This window comes from Pelecanus crispus, chromosome 7, assembly GCF_030463565.1.
Source record: "Pelecanus crispus isolate bPelCri1 chromosome 7, bPelCri1.pri, whole genome shotgun sequence".
NCBI lineage: Eukaryota > Metazoa > Chordata > Aves > Pelecaniformes > Pelecanidae > Pelecanus > Pelecanus crispus.
Genome location: NC_134649.1, coordinates 5,200,245 through 5,219,773, shown reverse-complemented (window position 1 = coordinate 5,219,773; position 19,529 = coordinate 5,200,245). Strand labels below are relative to the sequence as shown.

Sequence of the window (19,529 nt, the reverse complement as noted above, 5' to 3'; positions counted from 1 at the left end):
ACTCAGCAGTTCAAATAATTTTTAAATGTATCAGACAACTGTACAGAAAAATATTCAAGGTGATAACCAGGGCTTTCATAGTTGAGTTGCTTCCATTTCTTCTTTACCTCAAGATGAGTGCCATGCCAATCACATTGTGTATAGCAAGAAGAAAAACAACCAGCGTTTAGCTGAGTCAGCTGTGTCTGTGACTTGTCTTCAAATATCCAGGGCTTGGTTTCTTAATTATGGATAGGGAGATTAATTTGCACAGACCTCAAATATCCAGTGACTTAGGTATCTATTGTTGTGGGCACATATACATGAGTGCTAATATTAAAGCTACAATCATAGTTTCACAAAAATTTCAAGAGTAGCTTCGACTTCAGCTGAAGAAATGTTAGAGGAAAGAAAAGGTTTCATTTCTAAATAAAATTCTCTGTAGAACTTAGGCCTAACCAGAAGATTTTATTATTCTTTTTTGAAGCTACCATATCCTTTATTTTCTACTTGTTACAGAAATGTAATGCAGCTGCAATATATACATTATTCCTCCAAGTATATTACCACACACATAAAGCAATCAATTAAGTCAGTGCAAAAATGAATTTCAGTGCACTTCAGATTCCCGGTTTATTCAAACCACTAGCATTCCTCCCACATTTGCACAAGCATGTAACAACACTGGAAAGGTCTTAGAATCTTTACCACCAAATCAGCAAACTTATGGAAAGGGACTAACTTACCTGTTGAAGACAACACTTAACCGCTGAGCCACTAAAAAGTGTCTTGTTTTTTTTTCCCCCCACAAATTTCTATCAGCTTTTTCATAAAGAATGAGTGAAATAATCTTCCTTGGTCTATATTTTTTCTACTCTCTTTTGCCAGTTGTGGAAATCATTGCAAACTAGTACTACAGTCCAAACAGATAATATCTCAGAGTGCATGGATCTAATAGACATATCTATGCTATGCAAGAATATCTAATAAAATACTTAGTATTTTACAGCATTCAAGCAATACGTTTCAGATATATCTATAAAGCAGCTACAATGTCCCAAACAAAACACTTAGATAATTTCTCATGCAGGAAATTAATTAAGCAACTATACACCTTAAATCTTGCTTTATTCCTTGCATATGCTTTGTTCATTAGACCACCCTGTACCTGATTTTAATTGATAATATCTACCAAGCTTTTTTATTTCTTCTTTTTAAAAAAAAAAGCACAAATTGGAAATAACTATGAGAAGACTGGTATGCCATTGTCTTGTTCAGTATCATAGGAAGAGTTTTACTAACTGGTCACACAGAAAAATTAATTGATAAAAATCTTAACTGACATAGGAGAATGGAAGACTGTAGAATTTTAGGTGTAATTCACTGATGTCAGTGGCAGATTTTGCCTTATTTAAAACTGCAGAGAGTTCTGTGTTTGCTGTATTAGCTGCTTCTTCAGCCTCAGTGGCTACCAAAAGTTAGGTTTGCAAGTTGTATTAGTCAGGGAAAGAAATGGATGGTGGAATCAGGGTATTTTTATTTAAAAGAATCCACAAATTTCTTTGTGTCTCAGCACAGGAGGATTTAAATGACAGACACAGCTCATAGCTCCAAACCTCATTCAGCCACCGCCCAATCCAACATATTTCTTCAGAGTTTTGGGTTTTTGGTTTGTTTGGTTTTTTTTTTTCTCCCCTCCATTAAGGTCTCACAATTACCAGCTCTCTTGAGATTATATAGTGGCTTTTTATTCTTAGCATATTTCTCCCCCTCCCTCTCTCTCACATGCATGCACACACATACACTTCCTACTCAAAACAAGACCCAGCGAAACCCTCTGCCCACATAGTTATAATTCCCAAGAGAACTTTCATATGCTTTTGTTTTGGGCAGTGACAATGTGCATATGTTTTGATTTCAGGCCCCCCCTATTGGTTCTCATGCTTCAGTTTAATGAAGACAGCCCAGCTATTAAACTCGCCAGTTTCGGCAAGCTGTAACCCAGCTTCTAGAGTTCCTTTGGCCTTGCAAGTTGGAGTGAGATTTTTTTTAACATGTTGCCTTTTCAAGGATATTACAGAGTAAGTGTTTACGTTTAGCAAATACATACATTTTCCTATTGGTGTCTGGTCCTAAAAGTGTAAGGTGCTTGGACTCTTTTTATAAGGAGCATGAGATAAAGATCAAGATTAGTAAATTAGATAACTGCTATGAAGAGGAACAGCAAAGTTAACCCCTGAGTTTAAGTCAGCAAGAAAAAGTCCAAGAACAGTGGAAATGGACAGATACATTTCTGTAGTTAAATACAATTCTGTAAATTACAACTGTGCTAAAAATAGAATATCAACAGAGATATAATAAAATTGATTCAATTCATTTTATGTTTACTTGTGCATAAACAGGTTTCGGATGAAAAATATTGCTGGATATTTTGCAAGAAGTTTCTTTAAGCCCTTTATATTCTTCATAAATACTATTGCATGCCTGAAGAAAGGGCAAGAAGTTTGGGGCAGTCACAGTCACTCAGCCAGTCAGACTTCTATCTTTAATACAGAGACGTAACAGTTTTTGCTTTGAAAGTTACATGAATCACAAATTATCCCTGTCATGTGAATCCAGACACATCACAGTTTGAAGAAAAAAAGGTGCCCCAATTGAAGAAGTTTGCCACAGATACATGAATTATAATACTGCTTGGAACTGAAAGACAACAAGATTTCACCTTCTGGAACATAGATTTCATGGATTCAAATTCCAATACCGTGGTCGTAACTGGTAAGATTTTTATTTTATTCTTCTTTTAGCAAGAGATGGTATGCACACATGCTTGATCTTTGTTGTAAACAGTTCCCTGGAGGGAAAAACAGTAGCAAATGGTCATACTAACAATTCCAAATGGAAAATAACTTGCTGCTGTGCCTTCCTAAGAAAATCAGATGCATGTCAGAGGAAACAGACTGCAGTCTGCCCTCTTTACTGCCATCCAGTTTGGTTTGTTGTTCATTCTCTCCATGTTTTAATCTTTGTTGACATTCTCTCTGATCCAAACCACATAGCTCAAGGCAGTGCAGGCTAGTATTAGATAAAGCTTACCCAAAAGGAGCTCTAAAGCAAGAAAACCAGGTTGCATCACAATGTCACATAGTCAGTGTCCAGAATTAGAGCAACACATGGCAAGTTTCAGGGTCTCAGTTTCATGGCAAGGTAAGGGAGATTTAAACCGGAGATGCTGCCTCATCACTGCTAAACTAGACCATTAAATTTAAATATACCAAAGGAGCATGCCTGAACATGCAGCACAAGGGACCAAATTTGGAGTTTCTCTTGCTGGTTATAACTACTGCTGAATCACAGTGGCAGAACCACCTAGAGATTTCTGAGCTTTAAAAGGTTAAAGCTCTTAAGGAATGCTGCTACTCAGTATTCCTCTTGTTGCCACTGGCTCATCTAAAGGCAATCATTACACATATCTTGACATGTGAGTTGCTGGATAATTTTCCACTGCAGGTCATGTGAGGACATAGGAATGAGGTTGAAGCTACATCAAAGAGATTTGCATCTCTCTGTTTTCAATTAAACACTTTTTTTTTTTTTTTTTTAATAGCTGCAAGATGGGCAGAACTAGTTTGGCTTGCTCTAGACATAACTGCAGTTGAACTGGATGGGAGTGCAGAATAGAGCAAGAGGTATTTGCCAAAATAAAATAACAAAAGGCTGACAATCTGGTTCTCTTCTATGATATTTATGGCACATACTCTTGATGGGCACACTTCTTAGCACCTTATTGGTTTTTTCCTCCCCTTAGATAGCCATTTAGGTGTAGAAATCTACTTGTTCAAATAGTTTTAGACTAGCGGGTAACGTTAAAGACACAGGTGCATCTTTAAGCTATTAAAGAGATTATCACAGCATGCCTCTGTCACATTTTCACCTGCTCATAATATAAACCTGCTGGCAGTGAGCCCAGTTATTATATGGTGCCTAATAATATTCAGCCAGTTAACTCTCCAAGTTGTTGCAGGTATTTCAGTACTGTAAAACACTCTTACATTTAGCCATTTATTTTCATAGAACAATTTTATCCTAAGCAGTAGTGTCTTCTGGCCACCACTGAAGATGCATGTATTTCATTGTGAGTTATTTAGTAACTTTACTATAATTCTACAGTTCTGCACACACAGGTACAGAAACATTCACAACAACAACACCACCAGCTTCAAAATGGAGTAGTATCACCCTAATTTTGCTCTGAAAGTGGAGTGGGACTAGTGAGGTTTTATGTTCCCTGTTAATGTGAAATGTGTACTATTTCCCCAGTTCCCTCCCCATAGTAAAATTTAAACCTGGGGAAAACATTGTCATAAATACTAGCACCATCAAGCTTTTCATAGTAATAAAGAGAAAAGACTGAGCAGTTATGAAATAAGTATTAACAAATTAAGAAATGCTTAAAGTCTAGCATTAATTAAGCTGTCATAAGTCTGCATTTAGGCTTAATTGTCCCCACATACAAGTATCTTTCACTGTGCAAAATAACAATCATATGCTGTCAAGTATTTATTTGTCCATTTAAAGATTTTTAAATATTTAAGAGTTACAGCATTAAAACCATTTCACAAACTTGTTTTCCTGACACCCAGTATCTAAGACTTGGCAACACTCTGGATTGAGAACAGTAATTGAGATTAATAAAGACAGTGGGAGTTTTCCATCAAACTTTTTCATGACAAAGTGCCCATCTAGCTCAAAATTTTTCTTTTTTTCCTTTTTATTTAAAAAAAGGTCTTTCACAAAAGAGGATGCATAAAATTAAATGTAGTACTTTGGATTCAGAAAGTCCTTTTCCCTTTCCTCCTTTCTTTTCCTGTGGGGGAAAAAAAATGAAGGAAGAGATTTTGCCCAGCACCACAAAAAGCACATTTTCACTGACAGAAAACTTAAGTTCTCATTACTTGGGATTACAAAAAAAAAAAATTAAAAATGAAATAAAATTTTACTCTTTCAAACATTTTCATTAAATATGCATATGTTCATCTTCATGAGCTTTAACAATAAGCATGGTACATTGACTGTGACCTGGGAGTATTTAACACCAGATTTTTTAGTAGTGGTATTTCTATGGATGATGATCCTTGCCCAAAATCATCATTTACGTGATCTGTCCTATTGGCTCCAGTACTTTTACCAGCTTCAGTTATGTCATAAGTAAGCCTTGACATGAATGAAGATTGTGGGATCAGCTCTTATATCAGTGCATATAAAAAATGAAAATACTAATCCCTTCAGTGTTATAAAGGCTAAATCCCATCTAAAAAACTCAACCTCGATAACCAGAAGTATGAAGATAAAGAACAAATATGTGTGTGCATACATGTCAGCACCTAATCTACAATTGCAGAGGAAGCATAGGTTAAAAGCACCTTTCTTTCTTTTCAGGTTTTGGTCCCTTTAGACAATACCTGGTTAATTCTAGTTGGGAAGCAGTGAAGGTAAGCATAAAAAAAAAGGGAGGGAGGTGTTTTATTTTGTGAAGATCCCAATGCAAACTGTTTTCAGGCTTTCCATTGTGTTCAAGAAAGTAATTTCTTGTGACTCAAACAGAACTGCGCCCCATGGAGCAGACTCACAGACTCCCAACATGGAAGAAAGAGGATAATTAAGTAGTGAAACATTATTTTATTTGCAATAATTTTTTTTGGCATTATTTAAGCACTTATCAAAATACTATTCTTGGTTTTTTTAAAAGGGTATTTTTTACCCAGGCTGCCTTCTCCACAACTAATGCATATGCCACAACTTATCTCTGTCTTCAGTAAACAGATCATCTCATACCACAACTCATCAGTGAGGCGATTTCCTTCTCATACAAGTGTAGCCTATTGAGTTCTTACTGCCTACTTCAGGAACACAAAACCAAAAGCATGCCAATTCCAAGTATGTTTTCACATCTCACCTTCGGTTTCCACTTTCAAATGACAGTGAAGTCTACAGTTAAAATTGAAAACAAGGTCATTCAGATTTCTTTCCCCTCCATACACCTTGACTAGCAGTAACACATCTAAGATCGAGTCTTGAAAATTCCTACTCATTTCCTAAGTATGTATATTAGAAGAAATTTAGCTGGGTGATACAAAGACATGGTTTGGATACCTGGCTTTCAGCATAATATTTTATGTTACAATTGTTTATTTTCAAGTTATTGTTTGTGTGAGCCCACATTTCTTGGGACACACCTAAAATTTCCACAAATAGATTATTTTCCAGGAACAAGATCACTTGTTTTTAAAATATTATCCATGTTTTAACAATAACATAACTTCTCTCTTTAAATATGTCTTACAAAATAAATACCCAACCATTGCATGTAAGAGTATGTCTGCTACAATGAAACAATTTACTAGTCTGGTACTTTAGTACGCTACCTCAATCTAAAGTGTGAATGGTTGTAGTATATAAGTTCAAACAGCAGGAACAGCTGCAGAGATTTGCTGAGCATGTGTAAAAGTCACATGCAAGGTTCATTCATTCTCCCCAGCACAGACAATGGTCCTTCCTTGAGTTCAGTTCCTCTCATAAGGTGTTTATGAACAGAGTTCTTTTGAAAGGGTCTTTCACACAAGTTCTTAGCAATTCGAAGGTAGAAAGAAGGTTAAAAATGAAATCTGAAACTAGATGGGGAACAGTCAAGGCAGTAAGACTGAATTGGAAGATTGGTCCAATATCTGCAAGAAACAGCAGATAATACTGGTAAAAATGGAAAGCAAGACATGCAAGACAAACTGAGGGGACTATGTTCTATTAGGGAGACTGAAATAAGTCCATAAATATTTAATTCTTCCAGACACTGAAATGAAAAAGGTAGCTATAAGTATTAGTAGTGATAGAAAGATGATGACTCTACAAGACTATAACTGTATTACAAGTTTTGGTAACAGCTACTGAAGATCTGTCTTGAAAACGAAGTGCAGTCAAGCCAAAAGGATTGAAAAACAAGGAGCTAGTACATTTTTTCAAAGACCAAAGCTGTAGCAACTCCACCAACCTATACATATTTTCTATTCTAGCTTTGCTGGGTGAAGAATGCTAAGCGCAACTTGGTGTTTGGAAGAATAGATCTATTACCCCCTCAAAGTCATGAGGGATATCCCTGTAGGCTAACAAGAAACAAAAATACTTCAGTGATACCCTTCCACACCCCAGTCATCACAGGAGACCCATAAATTATCTCAACTCCAACTTGACATGTGCTCTAAACCACAAATATTTGTCAGTTGACAACGTTCTTGCTCATTATTTCCTGATTCCTATTGGTTCTAATTTTGGGTGCAAGATCATCCTCTTCTGGCTGAAAATAAAACACGTTCTTTATCTGCAAGCAAAACAGCCTAAAGCGAAAATGCACGGATGAGTTTTCTGTAACAATGCCATGCGCTGGCTACGCCAGGGAGTCGTTATATAACAAGGGCTACAGCATTCCATAATGAAACAGATGTCAGTCCTTGCGTATGGAGGAGAACAAATCCATTTCCCACTGTTGTGACACCCTCTGTGTGGAATTAATTTGTATCCATACTGGGGATGCTGCTTTGGTTTCCTGTTCCCTGGCAAAGGTGGTTAATCCAGACAATTCAGGGAAACTTGCTCCAAATCTGGAAGTACTTTGAATGTCAATACGCTTCTCCACGCTAAACAGCAATCTCATGGTATTGTTCCGTTGGCCTTGTTCACATGAGTAGCCCTATGGTCTTCAGGAAGCTTATGCACATATATTAAATACAGCAAAATTTAGTATTTACATCTGGACGTAATCTTGTCTTGGCTTTGGGGTTCCTGCATGGATCACTAAAGTGACATAAAGCCCTCCTGCCGAGTCTCTTTTCTGAGAACCAAGCAAGAGTACACTCAAACTCATCCTCAAGAAAGTACCGAGCAGCCAGACCAGAGCTACTAAACATGATTGCTCAGGCTTAATGCCTTTGTAGCATTATCCAGAACTACCCTAATTACTACCTCAAAATGAACTATCAAAAGCCTGGATACCATGGCATCCTCAATGCTACTGTAACACTGATGCGTGTCACCTTAAGAGTTCATGTCCTAGAAGGGGCTTCACACCAAAAGCATCCAAAATCCTGTAAAAATACATGTAACAGAAGTCCCAGGGTCCGAATTCTCAAAGCATAGCCTCGCCCTCCATACTTTTAGAAATGGAGTCTTTGCCAAAGAGCAATGGCTTTACTTTTGTGAGCAATACTTGCTCTTATGCACAACTGCTTCCTTAAGATCCCTGTTACCAGCTTCTCCATAAGATGCTCTTGCACTCTGCCTTGCTGATGGGATCAGCCATTTTCCTGAACCTCTTCCTTCTGTAGGAAGGATCAGACTGATCCAGTGAGCACACAGCCCATTCCAATAGTTGCATCCCTTCTACGCCCTCATTGGGCACTCAGAAAAATGGTTGTGTGATATTGTTTCTCTTAACTATCTACTACTACATTTTTGGTGAACAGGCCAATTTCCATTTTCTGAAATCCCCAGGAATCGGATGATGAATGTCAATAAAACTCTCCAAATCTCTATTTCTGCTGGTTTAGAAAGAGTTATTAGCTCTGAATTCTTATGATTTCTTATTGATACTATGTAGCAGTGCATTGTCCTGCATTGCCTGTTTTAGACTATGAAAATATAATTTTCCAAAAATGTGAGGAGTATCCTGTCATTTTTGAATGAACTCAAGTTCTCATCACAGCACAAAATGACTCACACACAAGGCATTCATCAGCATTGCACCCACGGAGTTCTCACTCCTCAGCAAGGACCCTTCAAGTGTTCTGGGAAAAGGAGAGTCAAATGGATCTGAAAGTACAGGTGAACCTGTCAATTCAGAGTCATTGAGAGAAGCTTCAGAGCTTTTACAGGCACTGTCACATGGCCCAACACGGTTGTCTAGCACTAGAAAGACAGCTTCTCTTTTAAAAACCTGTCTGTCTCAGTTTTTCATGCTTCTCATCACTCCATTCACCTGACATACCCTCCTAAAATACGCATGAAAGCTCCACCAGCAGCACTTTTAACTCTGGAAGCGCAGGACATTCTAAAGGAAAACACCACCAAGTATTTACTCTGCATTTGCTGAGAAATCACACTGAGTTACCATGATGTGTTAGCTCATCAGCACCACATGGGACCCTCAGAATCCCAGATCCCTTGAATTATTTATTCCGTATTACAGATTGATGGTCCCACCTCATAACCCTTGATCTAACCCCATTTCTGTGTCTCCTCCAGAAACTCCTGTCTGGCACTTGGCAGCTAAATAACCTATCAGGGCAGTCTACCGTCAAGGTCAAAGTCCCCAGTTAATAGGGCACAAATGTAAGTTGAGTGACAACATTCATAGTAATTAAACTGTTAGTGTGAAGAACAGGTCACATTTCCAACCGCTTCTGGGAACTATGTTTGCTATCGGGAGATGAGGATCAGATCTCCGAGTGCAGTTCTTCATCCTGCCACTGACCATGTGGTCTTTGGAAATTTGTCATTTAATCCCTCTGTCTCTCTCCCTCTCTGCTTTAGTTTCAACATCTGTGAAACTAAGAAGACATTGCTCTTCAGTTCCTTCATTTCTGTTCTGGAACTTTCTTACATCCCTAAAGCTTTAGAAAGGTATCTGCAGGATTAAAAAACAAAAACAAAAATAAAAACCACCACACAACCAACCAAAAAAACCCAAAAACCCTAAACTTTGTTTGCAACATACTTGCAGGCTGACTGGTCAGCCGGTAACTTCTGGTTTTCTTTCTGTACCAACACAAGCCTTTTTGAATGAGGGTCACAAAATTAACACACGCAGCCCCCTGCCCCCCCTTTCCTGGCAACCCAAATCAGTGAAAACTCAGGCAAACTCTGTGAAATTTTCTAGAGTTTTTCTAAAAGTTCAAGATGCTTCTAACACCCCGTGTGACACACAACCACGGCATCTGAGCACAACTGTTCTGTGCAAATCACTTCCCTTTGGGGAGGGCTGTGTAACAACATGGGCCAGAACTCCAGCAGACCAGGACTATGACCACAACTCACCAACAATTCAAGGTCGTCAGCTGATAATGCTGGATCTCATTTCCCTTTTAGAAAAACTTCCCAGCAAAGAATCTTCATGCTTTCTGTTCAACCACTTCTCCCACAAAAAAGTCCTCCAAAACTTTTGCCCTCCTTTGAAGTTTTCTTTGCTGTTTCTACTACAAAAGACAGGCACTTGTTTACTGAATTAACTCACCAGTGTGAGCTCTAGTTTCCAGATGCAGTCATCCTCCTCTAACTATCTTCAGTCTCTCACCTTAAATGCAAAAATGGTTTTGGTTAAGGCTGAGACTTGGCTGAGACAAGGAACAACCTTTTGCTTTTTTGTTCCATGTTTGTACAATGTCTGGTCTAATGGGGTATAAGCCCATGGTTAGGATTCTTAGACAACAAAGTAATACACATTATTGACAACATGCTGAAATTGCTTAGGACATAGCGAACTATCTTCCTTTGACACAAATTCTCAGCCCTTTGCTACTGGCTAGCTTCTGGTTTTGTCCTGCACAGAAGTATTCCTGCACGTTTCTCCCATGACAAACGGTGACCATAGAATGTCAATCCAGAGAGCACGAGAGAACAGCCCAACAACTTACTGTGGGTCTCCACATTCTGTACCAAAGTTACGGGTAGTTGAGCCTTCTAAGCCTTACAGTCAAAAAGGAAGAATCTCATTAAATGTTAAAATTAAAGATGCTTTAGAAAAGAAAATGCTAATTGTGAACCAGCTGGGGTTTTCTTTTTTGGAAGCCAAGACACAGTACAGCATTCTTCAGCAAGATGATGCAATGGTCTCTCAAAGACTGTCAGTGCCCAGAGGAAAAAAGGCTGGCACTGTTCTCTAAATGTGTTTACTTCCCTGCAGGCATTGTTTCCTTGCTTGTGTCAAATAGTTTATTGAGCACAGCTAATCAATGTTTCCGCTGACAAGAAAATTGGAACAATTTATGTAGGAAGCCAGTGTTGAAGGGCAGATTTCCCAGTTAGCATGGCTTAGAACCGTGGGCCTCGTCCACACGAGAATCCTTAGTGAGAAACAACAGCTTGAGAGGACAATGACATTTAATAAAAAGTTACAGCTTTCTTGGGCTAATCACTTACCTCTGCTGCTGACTTTCTGCCTACGTCCCCCCACCCTTAGAAAGGTAATTTGTAGTGGTAGTGGTCTACTCAAATTCAACAGGGACCTTCATCCACTGTTTTACTTCTCTGGGACAAAGCTTTCTACCTCAGATGCATTCCTTCTGCATCCTGCCATCAGCAGCCTACCCCCTGCTTAGAGGTTATGCCTTGTGCCTTAGCCCTGTTCCACTGACCACAGCTTTTCACGTCATTTCCACATGCCGTCTATTCTCCAGACCATCTTCCAGCCACCTGGCCAATCTGCTGCTTTGAAGGGTGCCTTTGTTTCTTTCACCTCAATCCTGGGCATAAGTTTTGTTTCCTTTGGGCAAAGGTCCCATGTGGAACTTCAACTTTACATAAATGACAGAGAAATAACATCCCAATAAATGCCATTTCCTTTTACTAGGGGACCATATTCTAGACCAAAAAAGAAATTACACCCATTCTAAATGTGACCTTCCTCCTGTTGACAGTCACCTCCAGCGGAGCTTACCTGAACCAGTTCAAGCCAGCAGATCGTGTGTCACTGAGCGGACAGCTAATATGAATTCTCCCTCATTTGTGTCTCTCAATAGTTGCATTTTTATCTACTAGATCTTTCAGAGGAACAGCTCTTACCTATATCAGAGCCTATGTAGATGCTTTCGACTGCGGCCACTTTCCAAGAGATCCTGTGTTTCATGGTTCTCCGTGGCCCAGTCCCGAAGCAATAACCACTCCCACCCACTGGAGACTGAGCATCCCTTTGGAAAACACAACAGCGGCTCCACATGGATGTGACATTAGGAAGTTGGTTAGCACATTTTAGTCTTTTTCAGTTAAAAAAGGGAGAGCTACCACAAGACAACTGAATCTCACTGCAGACCAATGTTTAGGAACCGCGGGCTTAGACAGCATTACATTGCTCTTTCATGTGTTTTCTCAGTTGGATCAGCCTGATGTCTTTGTCGCAGTCCGAGAAATCTGGTGCTCTTACAAGTCCATGGTGGCTCTTTGTATACACAGGAGCTGTCCAAGAGAGGCCTTGGTAAAAACATAGATCTGCGTATCATGCAGCTGCCGGTGGTTTACCAAAAAGCAAAGCAGCAAGTCTTCAAGATATGGACAACTCTTCAGCCACTGGTGAGTAATTAGCAAGTTACTCAATTTTTCCCCTTCATTTATGAATACGATTATTCTGAGTTGATCATTAAAAAGATCTCCAAAAGAGTACTGCACAGTATGTGCATCAGGCTACTGTGGAAAGTGACTATTAAAATTGTGAAAAAGGCTTCAAACTGAAATTTGGAGCACACAATAATTAGCACGCTGCTTTAACCCTGTGCCATTTAAACAGCGTAACTGCACACTGAACAAAGGAAAAAAAAAAATCCACCATAAATTGCAAAAAAGGTACTGCATCTCTGAAGTCCTGAGCTGACTAGACACAACAAAACCAAACTAAAGCGTAATTTTGTTCTCATTTATAATCTCTTATCAAAGTTTTCTTTAGGCATGAGCAGGACTCCCTACCTTGAAGCTAGTATTTCACATAATGCTTGGCACTATTGCATTACATGGTTTTAAAAAAACAGGTCTCATTTTTAATTTCCTGTTATTCACTCTGGTGGGAAAAAACAGCTTACTGTTCATGTTGGGCTGGCTTCATCCACCAAAGCAATCGTCATCCTTGAGCAGTGTGGGAAGAACAAAGGCTACCAAGAGATGGATGCTTGTGGTTTTTACCCAGAAGGTGGCTGTTGCATGCTAGATGGCCCGGAAAAGATTGAATCTACAATTAATATGAAGACTCTCTGGAAAAACATTTCAGTGGAAGGGATGGATATAATCTTTTCCAGAGATGCGGGAAGGTAAACACTGCATATTGGGGTCTCACATTAAAAGCAGAAGTAACTCAGTCAACTCATTTAACCTTAAAGGACCTTGACAATGACTTTTCCTCCAACCAAAGTATGAAACTGGGATAAATTTAAATTTTCTGTAAAGCAGCCTTCATGAAAGACTATAGCCAGTAGATATTTTTCCATGGATTTGTAGATTCCAAAAGAAATAAGCCTCAACATAGCACACCCTGTGATTAACAACCCCAGTAAACCTGAGCTATTAAGAGTCTGAAAGCAATACTGACCAGTAGCAGATTTTAACCTATTTTTCCCAACTGGGAGGGATACAAAATGTAAATACGTACACTGAAACAGAGCAATTACAGGCACCTTTAGAATGATGTCTGTCATCTCAGTATGCGTTTCAGTAGCACTGAAGCAACTTTCTATTACGCTAGTCGTCAATTAAAAGGAAAACACAGAAAACGATCCCATTTTTAAAAAACAAAAATCAGCTGATTTTGGCCCTTAATTTCAGGACTTGCACCTGCAAGTTAAAAGGCAAGGTGTTAAGAAAAACCCCTCCTGATGGTGAGAGTCTACGATTTACACAAAAAACTGCCTTACATGGTCGTAGTTCCAGTAGGCTGCATTACCCTTCCCATCTCGCACAGCTTACAGAAGCCTAGAAGGGAATGCATGTCTTGTGATTTTTTTATTTAAAGTTCCTTCTGGGTGGCTGTCTGAGAAACCAAACCATCAGACAAGGAACATTTGTTTCTCAAACTTGGTTTATTTCAGCATTTCCTTTATTCACTAAGCAAATATGTTTTTAATAATTTCATAAACCAGATCTGGTTTGGCTACTTAACGAATATTTAAATTAATCAAAGTTTACGGTTCCTTAATTTGGGTTTCTGGTTTTGTTTTGTTCTTAATATTGCAGGTATATCTGTGATTACACCTACTACGCTTCTCTGTATTACGGCAATGGAAAAGCGGCTTTCATCCATGTGCCTCCACTATCCAAATCGGTAACGGCAGACTTTCTAGGAAAAGCATTACAGACAATTATTTTAGAAATGTTAAAACAGTGTGGGGAAGAGAGTAAGATGGATCATATATAAGAAAAAAATGAGGGTTTCTTAGAATGCAATTCCTTACGTTCTTAAATGAAACAAATCCAAAGATTATTTTAAAACCTAACATAAAGGATTTTATATTCCATGTTCTTTTCAGTGAAACTTCCTTACAAAACCCGAACGATGGTTTAGATCTCTCTTTGGGGTAAAAAGCTTGAGAGAAAAACCAAATGATTGGCAGTCTGTGTTGCTAACAATGATAAGGTTGCTTCAGATTTAAGAAAGCGTGAAACTGGACTTCAAACATTTTAGATGCTTAATCCTAGTTCTGATGGTTAGAAAGACATTAGTAAAGACTTGCTGAACCAAGATGGACGCTCACGGCCGTAAGGACACTCAGCGCTGTACAGGTGTAACAGAGGTCCCCTCAGCCCCTGCCCAAGTCCAGAGAGAGTTCAGCCATGCAAAGTGCCTGCGTAAAAAAATGTAAATATGGGGGAAAACAAAACACATGTAAGGATCCCATTACGTGAAGTTTTACAATTCTCTCTTAGTGACCTGCTCTAAATGCTGGTTTTCAGATGGCAAATGGGCTACGAACCCAGGGCGGCTTAAAAGGAAGTAAATAAAAGGCTGGAATCCAGCAGGAACTGTAATGCTAGCAGTAATTTTTGTTCCAACTGCCCGACAGTGCCGCTTACCCCACTTATTACCCCACCCACACCACTTATTCTCTCAACGCCTGTCCCAAAGGAGAACACCGCAGTCCCTGCACAGAGCACAGCACGAGAACAGGTCACGGCTGTTCAGGGGCGTAGGCACCAAAACCAGACAGGTAACTTGTCCCAAGAAAGGCCATCGTGGAGGCACTGTGCTGTGGCACGTTATGATACTTACAGAACAGGAACCACACGAGATCCCAAACTGTAGAACCTGGAACCCGACAGCGACGGCTCCCTTCCGCTCTTCCCCCCGCCAAGCCAGGCCCCCATGTCCCAGCAGAGCTACACCCACGACAGCTGGGTGCGACAGAGCTTTACGGCACTTCCCCTCAGCGCGCAGGGAACGTCAGCGCACGCTCTCCTTCATAATCTGGCTAGTACGACAACAGGCAAGGAGGAGATAAAATTAGCAGGTGTTTTTCACAAACAGTCGCTAGAAAAGGACAGCAGCAGCTTAACATGGAACACCTGGGACTTCTGCAGGGAAACAAAAGCCCATTCCTCAAGCATCACGCCAGTAAAAAGGACAACAGACAAACCTAACGGCACGGACAGCTGATGAAGCTTTGGGCCACCATCGTGCCTTATTCCAGTCAACACTCCAATGACGAGTCAGAGGAACTGGAAATGCCGAGATAATTCTAGTTTTCTTGCCGCTGCCTTTTCCAATGCCCGTTACAGAAAACTGATAACCACGTGCTGGATGGCTGAACGCCTCACCTGTAGATTGCTCTAAGGGTAAATATGCAGGTTTTCTTCAAAGAAATAAAAATGCTTACCTTGTTCAAAGGAACTACCTACTGCAAAACAGGACTCAAAGTCCCGTTGAAAAAGGGTCCACAAGCTTGGTGTCACTGGATGAAAATACTTTTGATTTCAACACAACGTAACAGCAGTACCAACCTCTGCTAAAATTTATCCAGAGTAGCTCGATTAAATGCAGCCAAAAAGGGCAGAAGAAAAACAGATTTACTCCAAGTTTTCTAACCTGTACTTGCTTCGCATAAGGAGCAACAAATTCAGAAACAGGCAAATGCATACAGAATTCTTTTATTTAACTTAAATCATGTAGTACTGAAACTACTAGAAAAAAGCAGAGTAAGAGAAACTAAAGGAGCCTTAGCTTCAGCCATTCAAAATAGACAAAGTTTCTTCTTTTCATAATGTAAAGAATCCCGAGTATATCGCAATAACAGGAATAAATTCTTACAACAGAATATACAAAAACATTTTGAAATTTTTTTTTTATCTACTGATTCATTTTAATATAAACACAGGAATTTCTTTAGGAATAATTTATACACAGCAAGTCTTTTTACGTAATAAATTGGCCATGTTATCGTTTAATTTTCTCTTAAAAAAATTTAAACAAGAAAAATTGGAAAATGTTGTATTTGCAACTGCATCCATTCCTTAGCACTTTCTAGTTTTGTTTTTGTCCCAGAGGTAGACAAACTCTGGCCAATCCTTTCATCTCAAACCTCACTGGTTCAGAAAACAGAAGAGCTGATTTTTAAACAGTATCTAAATTGTCAGAACCCTTCAGCAACGCAGTCAGTCAAATTTGGGGGGAGCGAGGGGGAAGGGATCTTCAATATTCTTAAATAAAAATAAATAGGGACCCTGCCTTGCTCATTTCAACAAAGCTTCAAATGGTGCTCGACATCTTTAGAGGCTGCATACAAACTTCTAAAGCGATAAGAAACCTGCAAAGACTTCTTCAACAGCAATTACGAAAACCACCTTCCCTCCTTCTCTCATGCAGTCGCATCCTTCAAACCACACGGCCGCCGCAAAGCAGGGACTGAACAGCACAAGTGAGACTGGGTAGCAGCAAAACCCGTTCTGTTTCCCCGACCAGTGAGGTTCTTGTAATCCATTAAGTTAACTGCCCTAGACAGCAAAGTGAAATGACCAGTTAAGATGATCCCACCCCAACCAGAGGGCTCTGGAAGACCAGGATACTGAAGATACAGAACATTTCCCCACCTCCTTTATTCATTCGCTGTACGCTGGGACACAAAGCTTGGGCGGGTAGGGGGAGAGGGACACGCCGTGAACTGGACACGTTAGCGATCCTTTTTGGCATATTGTAAAGCTAGCTAGTAAACTGGTACCATCAAAAAAACAAAAAAAAAACCTGATCGCATACAGACACACCCATACACAGACACAGAAAAGTGCCCTTAAATTATATTTTAGGCATTTATAAACTACAAACATTTTATAAAATTATTCTATGTACTTACAAAATGCGATGAAACATTTAATTAGTTCTTGTAAACCAGATCTTCGTCAACTGACTACCCGTAATCTACTGGACTTAAAGCCCTATTGAAAATGCTAATGGATTACTAATCAATGAAACGCATACCAGGAGGAAAAAAAAAAAAAAAAAAAAAAAAAGATGAGCACACACGCATATGCACACACACAAACTACTGATAGTCTCAAGGTACTCGCAGAACAGGCCAACTGTAAGTTGAGACCGATTCACATGGACCGACGGTAACAACCCTCCAACTCCTGGCAATGAATCTACCGCTCCAGCTGGGAAGTCCAGAGGTGTATTGACAAGTACCAACGACCAGAATTGTGACACCCGAGCTCTGATGCCGTCCCACATACCGAGCTCAGGAAACTACCTCAAACTTCTGCCAAGCCCTGTGTCTTTGTAAATACCCATTTCCATATCCTTTGTTTTCACGTGTCTCCACACAGACATCTCTCAATTGCGATTTACCTGGCTGCGCTCAAGTTCAGAGGCCGTTCGTCGTCTCCGAGCGGCCAGTTTCTGGACTGAGGCATCCTTTGAAGCCCTCCTGCCTGCTTGTAGTTCTGTATCTTCAGCACCCCCGGCCGCTAGCGTTGTTTCTACGCATCAGTCTTGAATTCTTGTCTGCACAACTACTCGTGGGTTAAGTTGCAATATCTGGCTTTTATCACTGGTTAGTAAGGAGTGGATCCCTTGCACCTTCCTTCACTGCTGTTCAGCCCAGTGATTAAATACACGATTGACAAACAAAATAGGAATAACAGGAAACAAGTGTTACTTGTACTAATGGAATGAAAAGGGTTTAAATATATATATCTATATTATAGATATACATATGCAGATATATATATGTATAAATAGATATATATTTATGGAGTTATACCAACAATAGGAGTGTTTTTCACTTAGACTCAGATTGTACGGAACAGCCCTCAGCTGTTCCCAGAGGACCTGACAGCGGTTCCATCTGGTGACCAGTCATCCTGGGCAAACTGGGCTTTCTTGCCTTTGTTTTTAAAGACCGAGAGGAGCATCAGCGCAAACATGCCTAGAATCGTACGTCACTTAGAACCAGCTTTCGAGAGCAGAGGCATCACGCTGAGCAAGGCTTGGTGCGCGCAGGCCGGCCTCGCGCTTTCCATCACGCTCGGCTTCTGCGTCTAGTTTATCGCTCCCCCGAAAGGGCACCTCACTCAGTACCTCGCAGCTGACACTTCTGTCTTTACGCAGGAGCCGTGTTCCTTCGCAACCAAGCCGCCTTCTGTGCCACCCCACGGCTTTTGAGTCAGGTGAGGACAACGGCCGAGCGCTAAAACCAAAGCCGCCTGCTCCCCACAGCGATGCCCGTTTGTTATCCTCCTGCATTAACACATCTTGGTACCATTTGTCAAAATGCTGGTTTTCAGGGCCGGGTGGGCTTTTGTTTTTAATTTATAAACAAATTGGATTACTTTAACTTTATTCAAACATAGCTGAAGTTCTAAATAAATTTGCCATACCAGACAAGCCAGTGGTCTCAGGGAAGAACAACATTACAAACCATATTATGACTCTATCAAGCCAACATTAATTCTCAGTTGTTCACATGCACAAACAACTCGATTTACTGTCCAAGGGAAGTCTGCATGAAAAACCCATGTGAATAAAGCTATTCAAAATGCACAAAACACAACAACAACAACAACAAAAAAAAGCTATGGAAACAAACAGAACAAAAAAGGAATTCAGCTTGAATTGCAAACACAGAACGCAATGGTATCATGAAGGTGGTTTGGTCCAGGAGAGCTGACTGTCATCACGCGTGCGTACGTGATGTCACGTGACTGCCTTCTACTGAAGTGCTTTTTGAAATGTTTATCATGATGGGTGCTACGTCATTAGTGTTTCTTCCTAATGCATTTTAAAACCACCTACGTACAATTATATAAAAACCAGTAACTTGGACAGTTTTAACAAAACCCTCCTAGCCAGCTGAAAGATCTGAGGATCTCCAGTTGTGGTAATCAATATGTGCGAGAGAGGGGAACAGCCACTGCACCAAAAGGTCACCGAAACCTAATAAAAATGGAAAACCAAAACAACCTAGTAAAAACTTGAAATTTTGCTGGTTTCTCCGGGCTGGAGAGAAACGCTCCCTCCAAAGACAAACTCTGTAGTACTTAACCACAGCACTGTGTATTCAAGAGGCTGTGTACAACTCGGAGTAGCCAAGCACCACATTACTCAGATACCACAACCAACACCTGCACGAACAGCTGCCAGAGCTGGAAAAAGAGAAACATTATACATCAAGTTGACGGCAAGCTCGTGTTAGTCCTGTGTGCTTGTAAACCAGTTACACGCTGTCAGAGGGCAGTTAAAATGTGATGGCTGGTCCATCAGAATCCACAGTTACGAAGCGTATAAACGGGGGAAGAAAAGGGAACTGAATTTTTACTGGCAC

At 40.0% G+C, this 19,529-nt stretch overlaps 1 protein-coding gene across 1 annotated transcript; it reads left to right on the top strand.

Annotated features, from left to right (window-relative positions):
* The first annotated feature begins 2,720 nt into the window (after positions 1–2,720).
* PGPEP1L (pyroglutamyl-peptidase I like) lies at positions 2,721–14,134 on the top strand. The gene is made up of 5 exons (XM_009482001.1): positions 2,721–2,754; positions 5,416–5,468; positions 12,190–12,306; positions 12,805–13,034; positions 13,954–14,134. Exons 1-5 carry the CDS (start codon positions 2,721–2,723, stop codon positions 14,132–14,134), a joined length of 615 nt encoding a protein of 204 aa, XP_009480276.1.
* Positions 14,135–19,529: the final 5,395 nt, after the last annotated feature.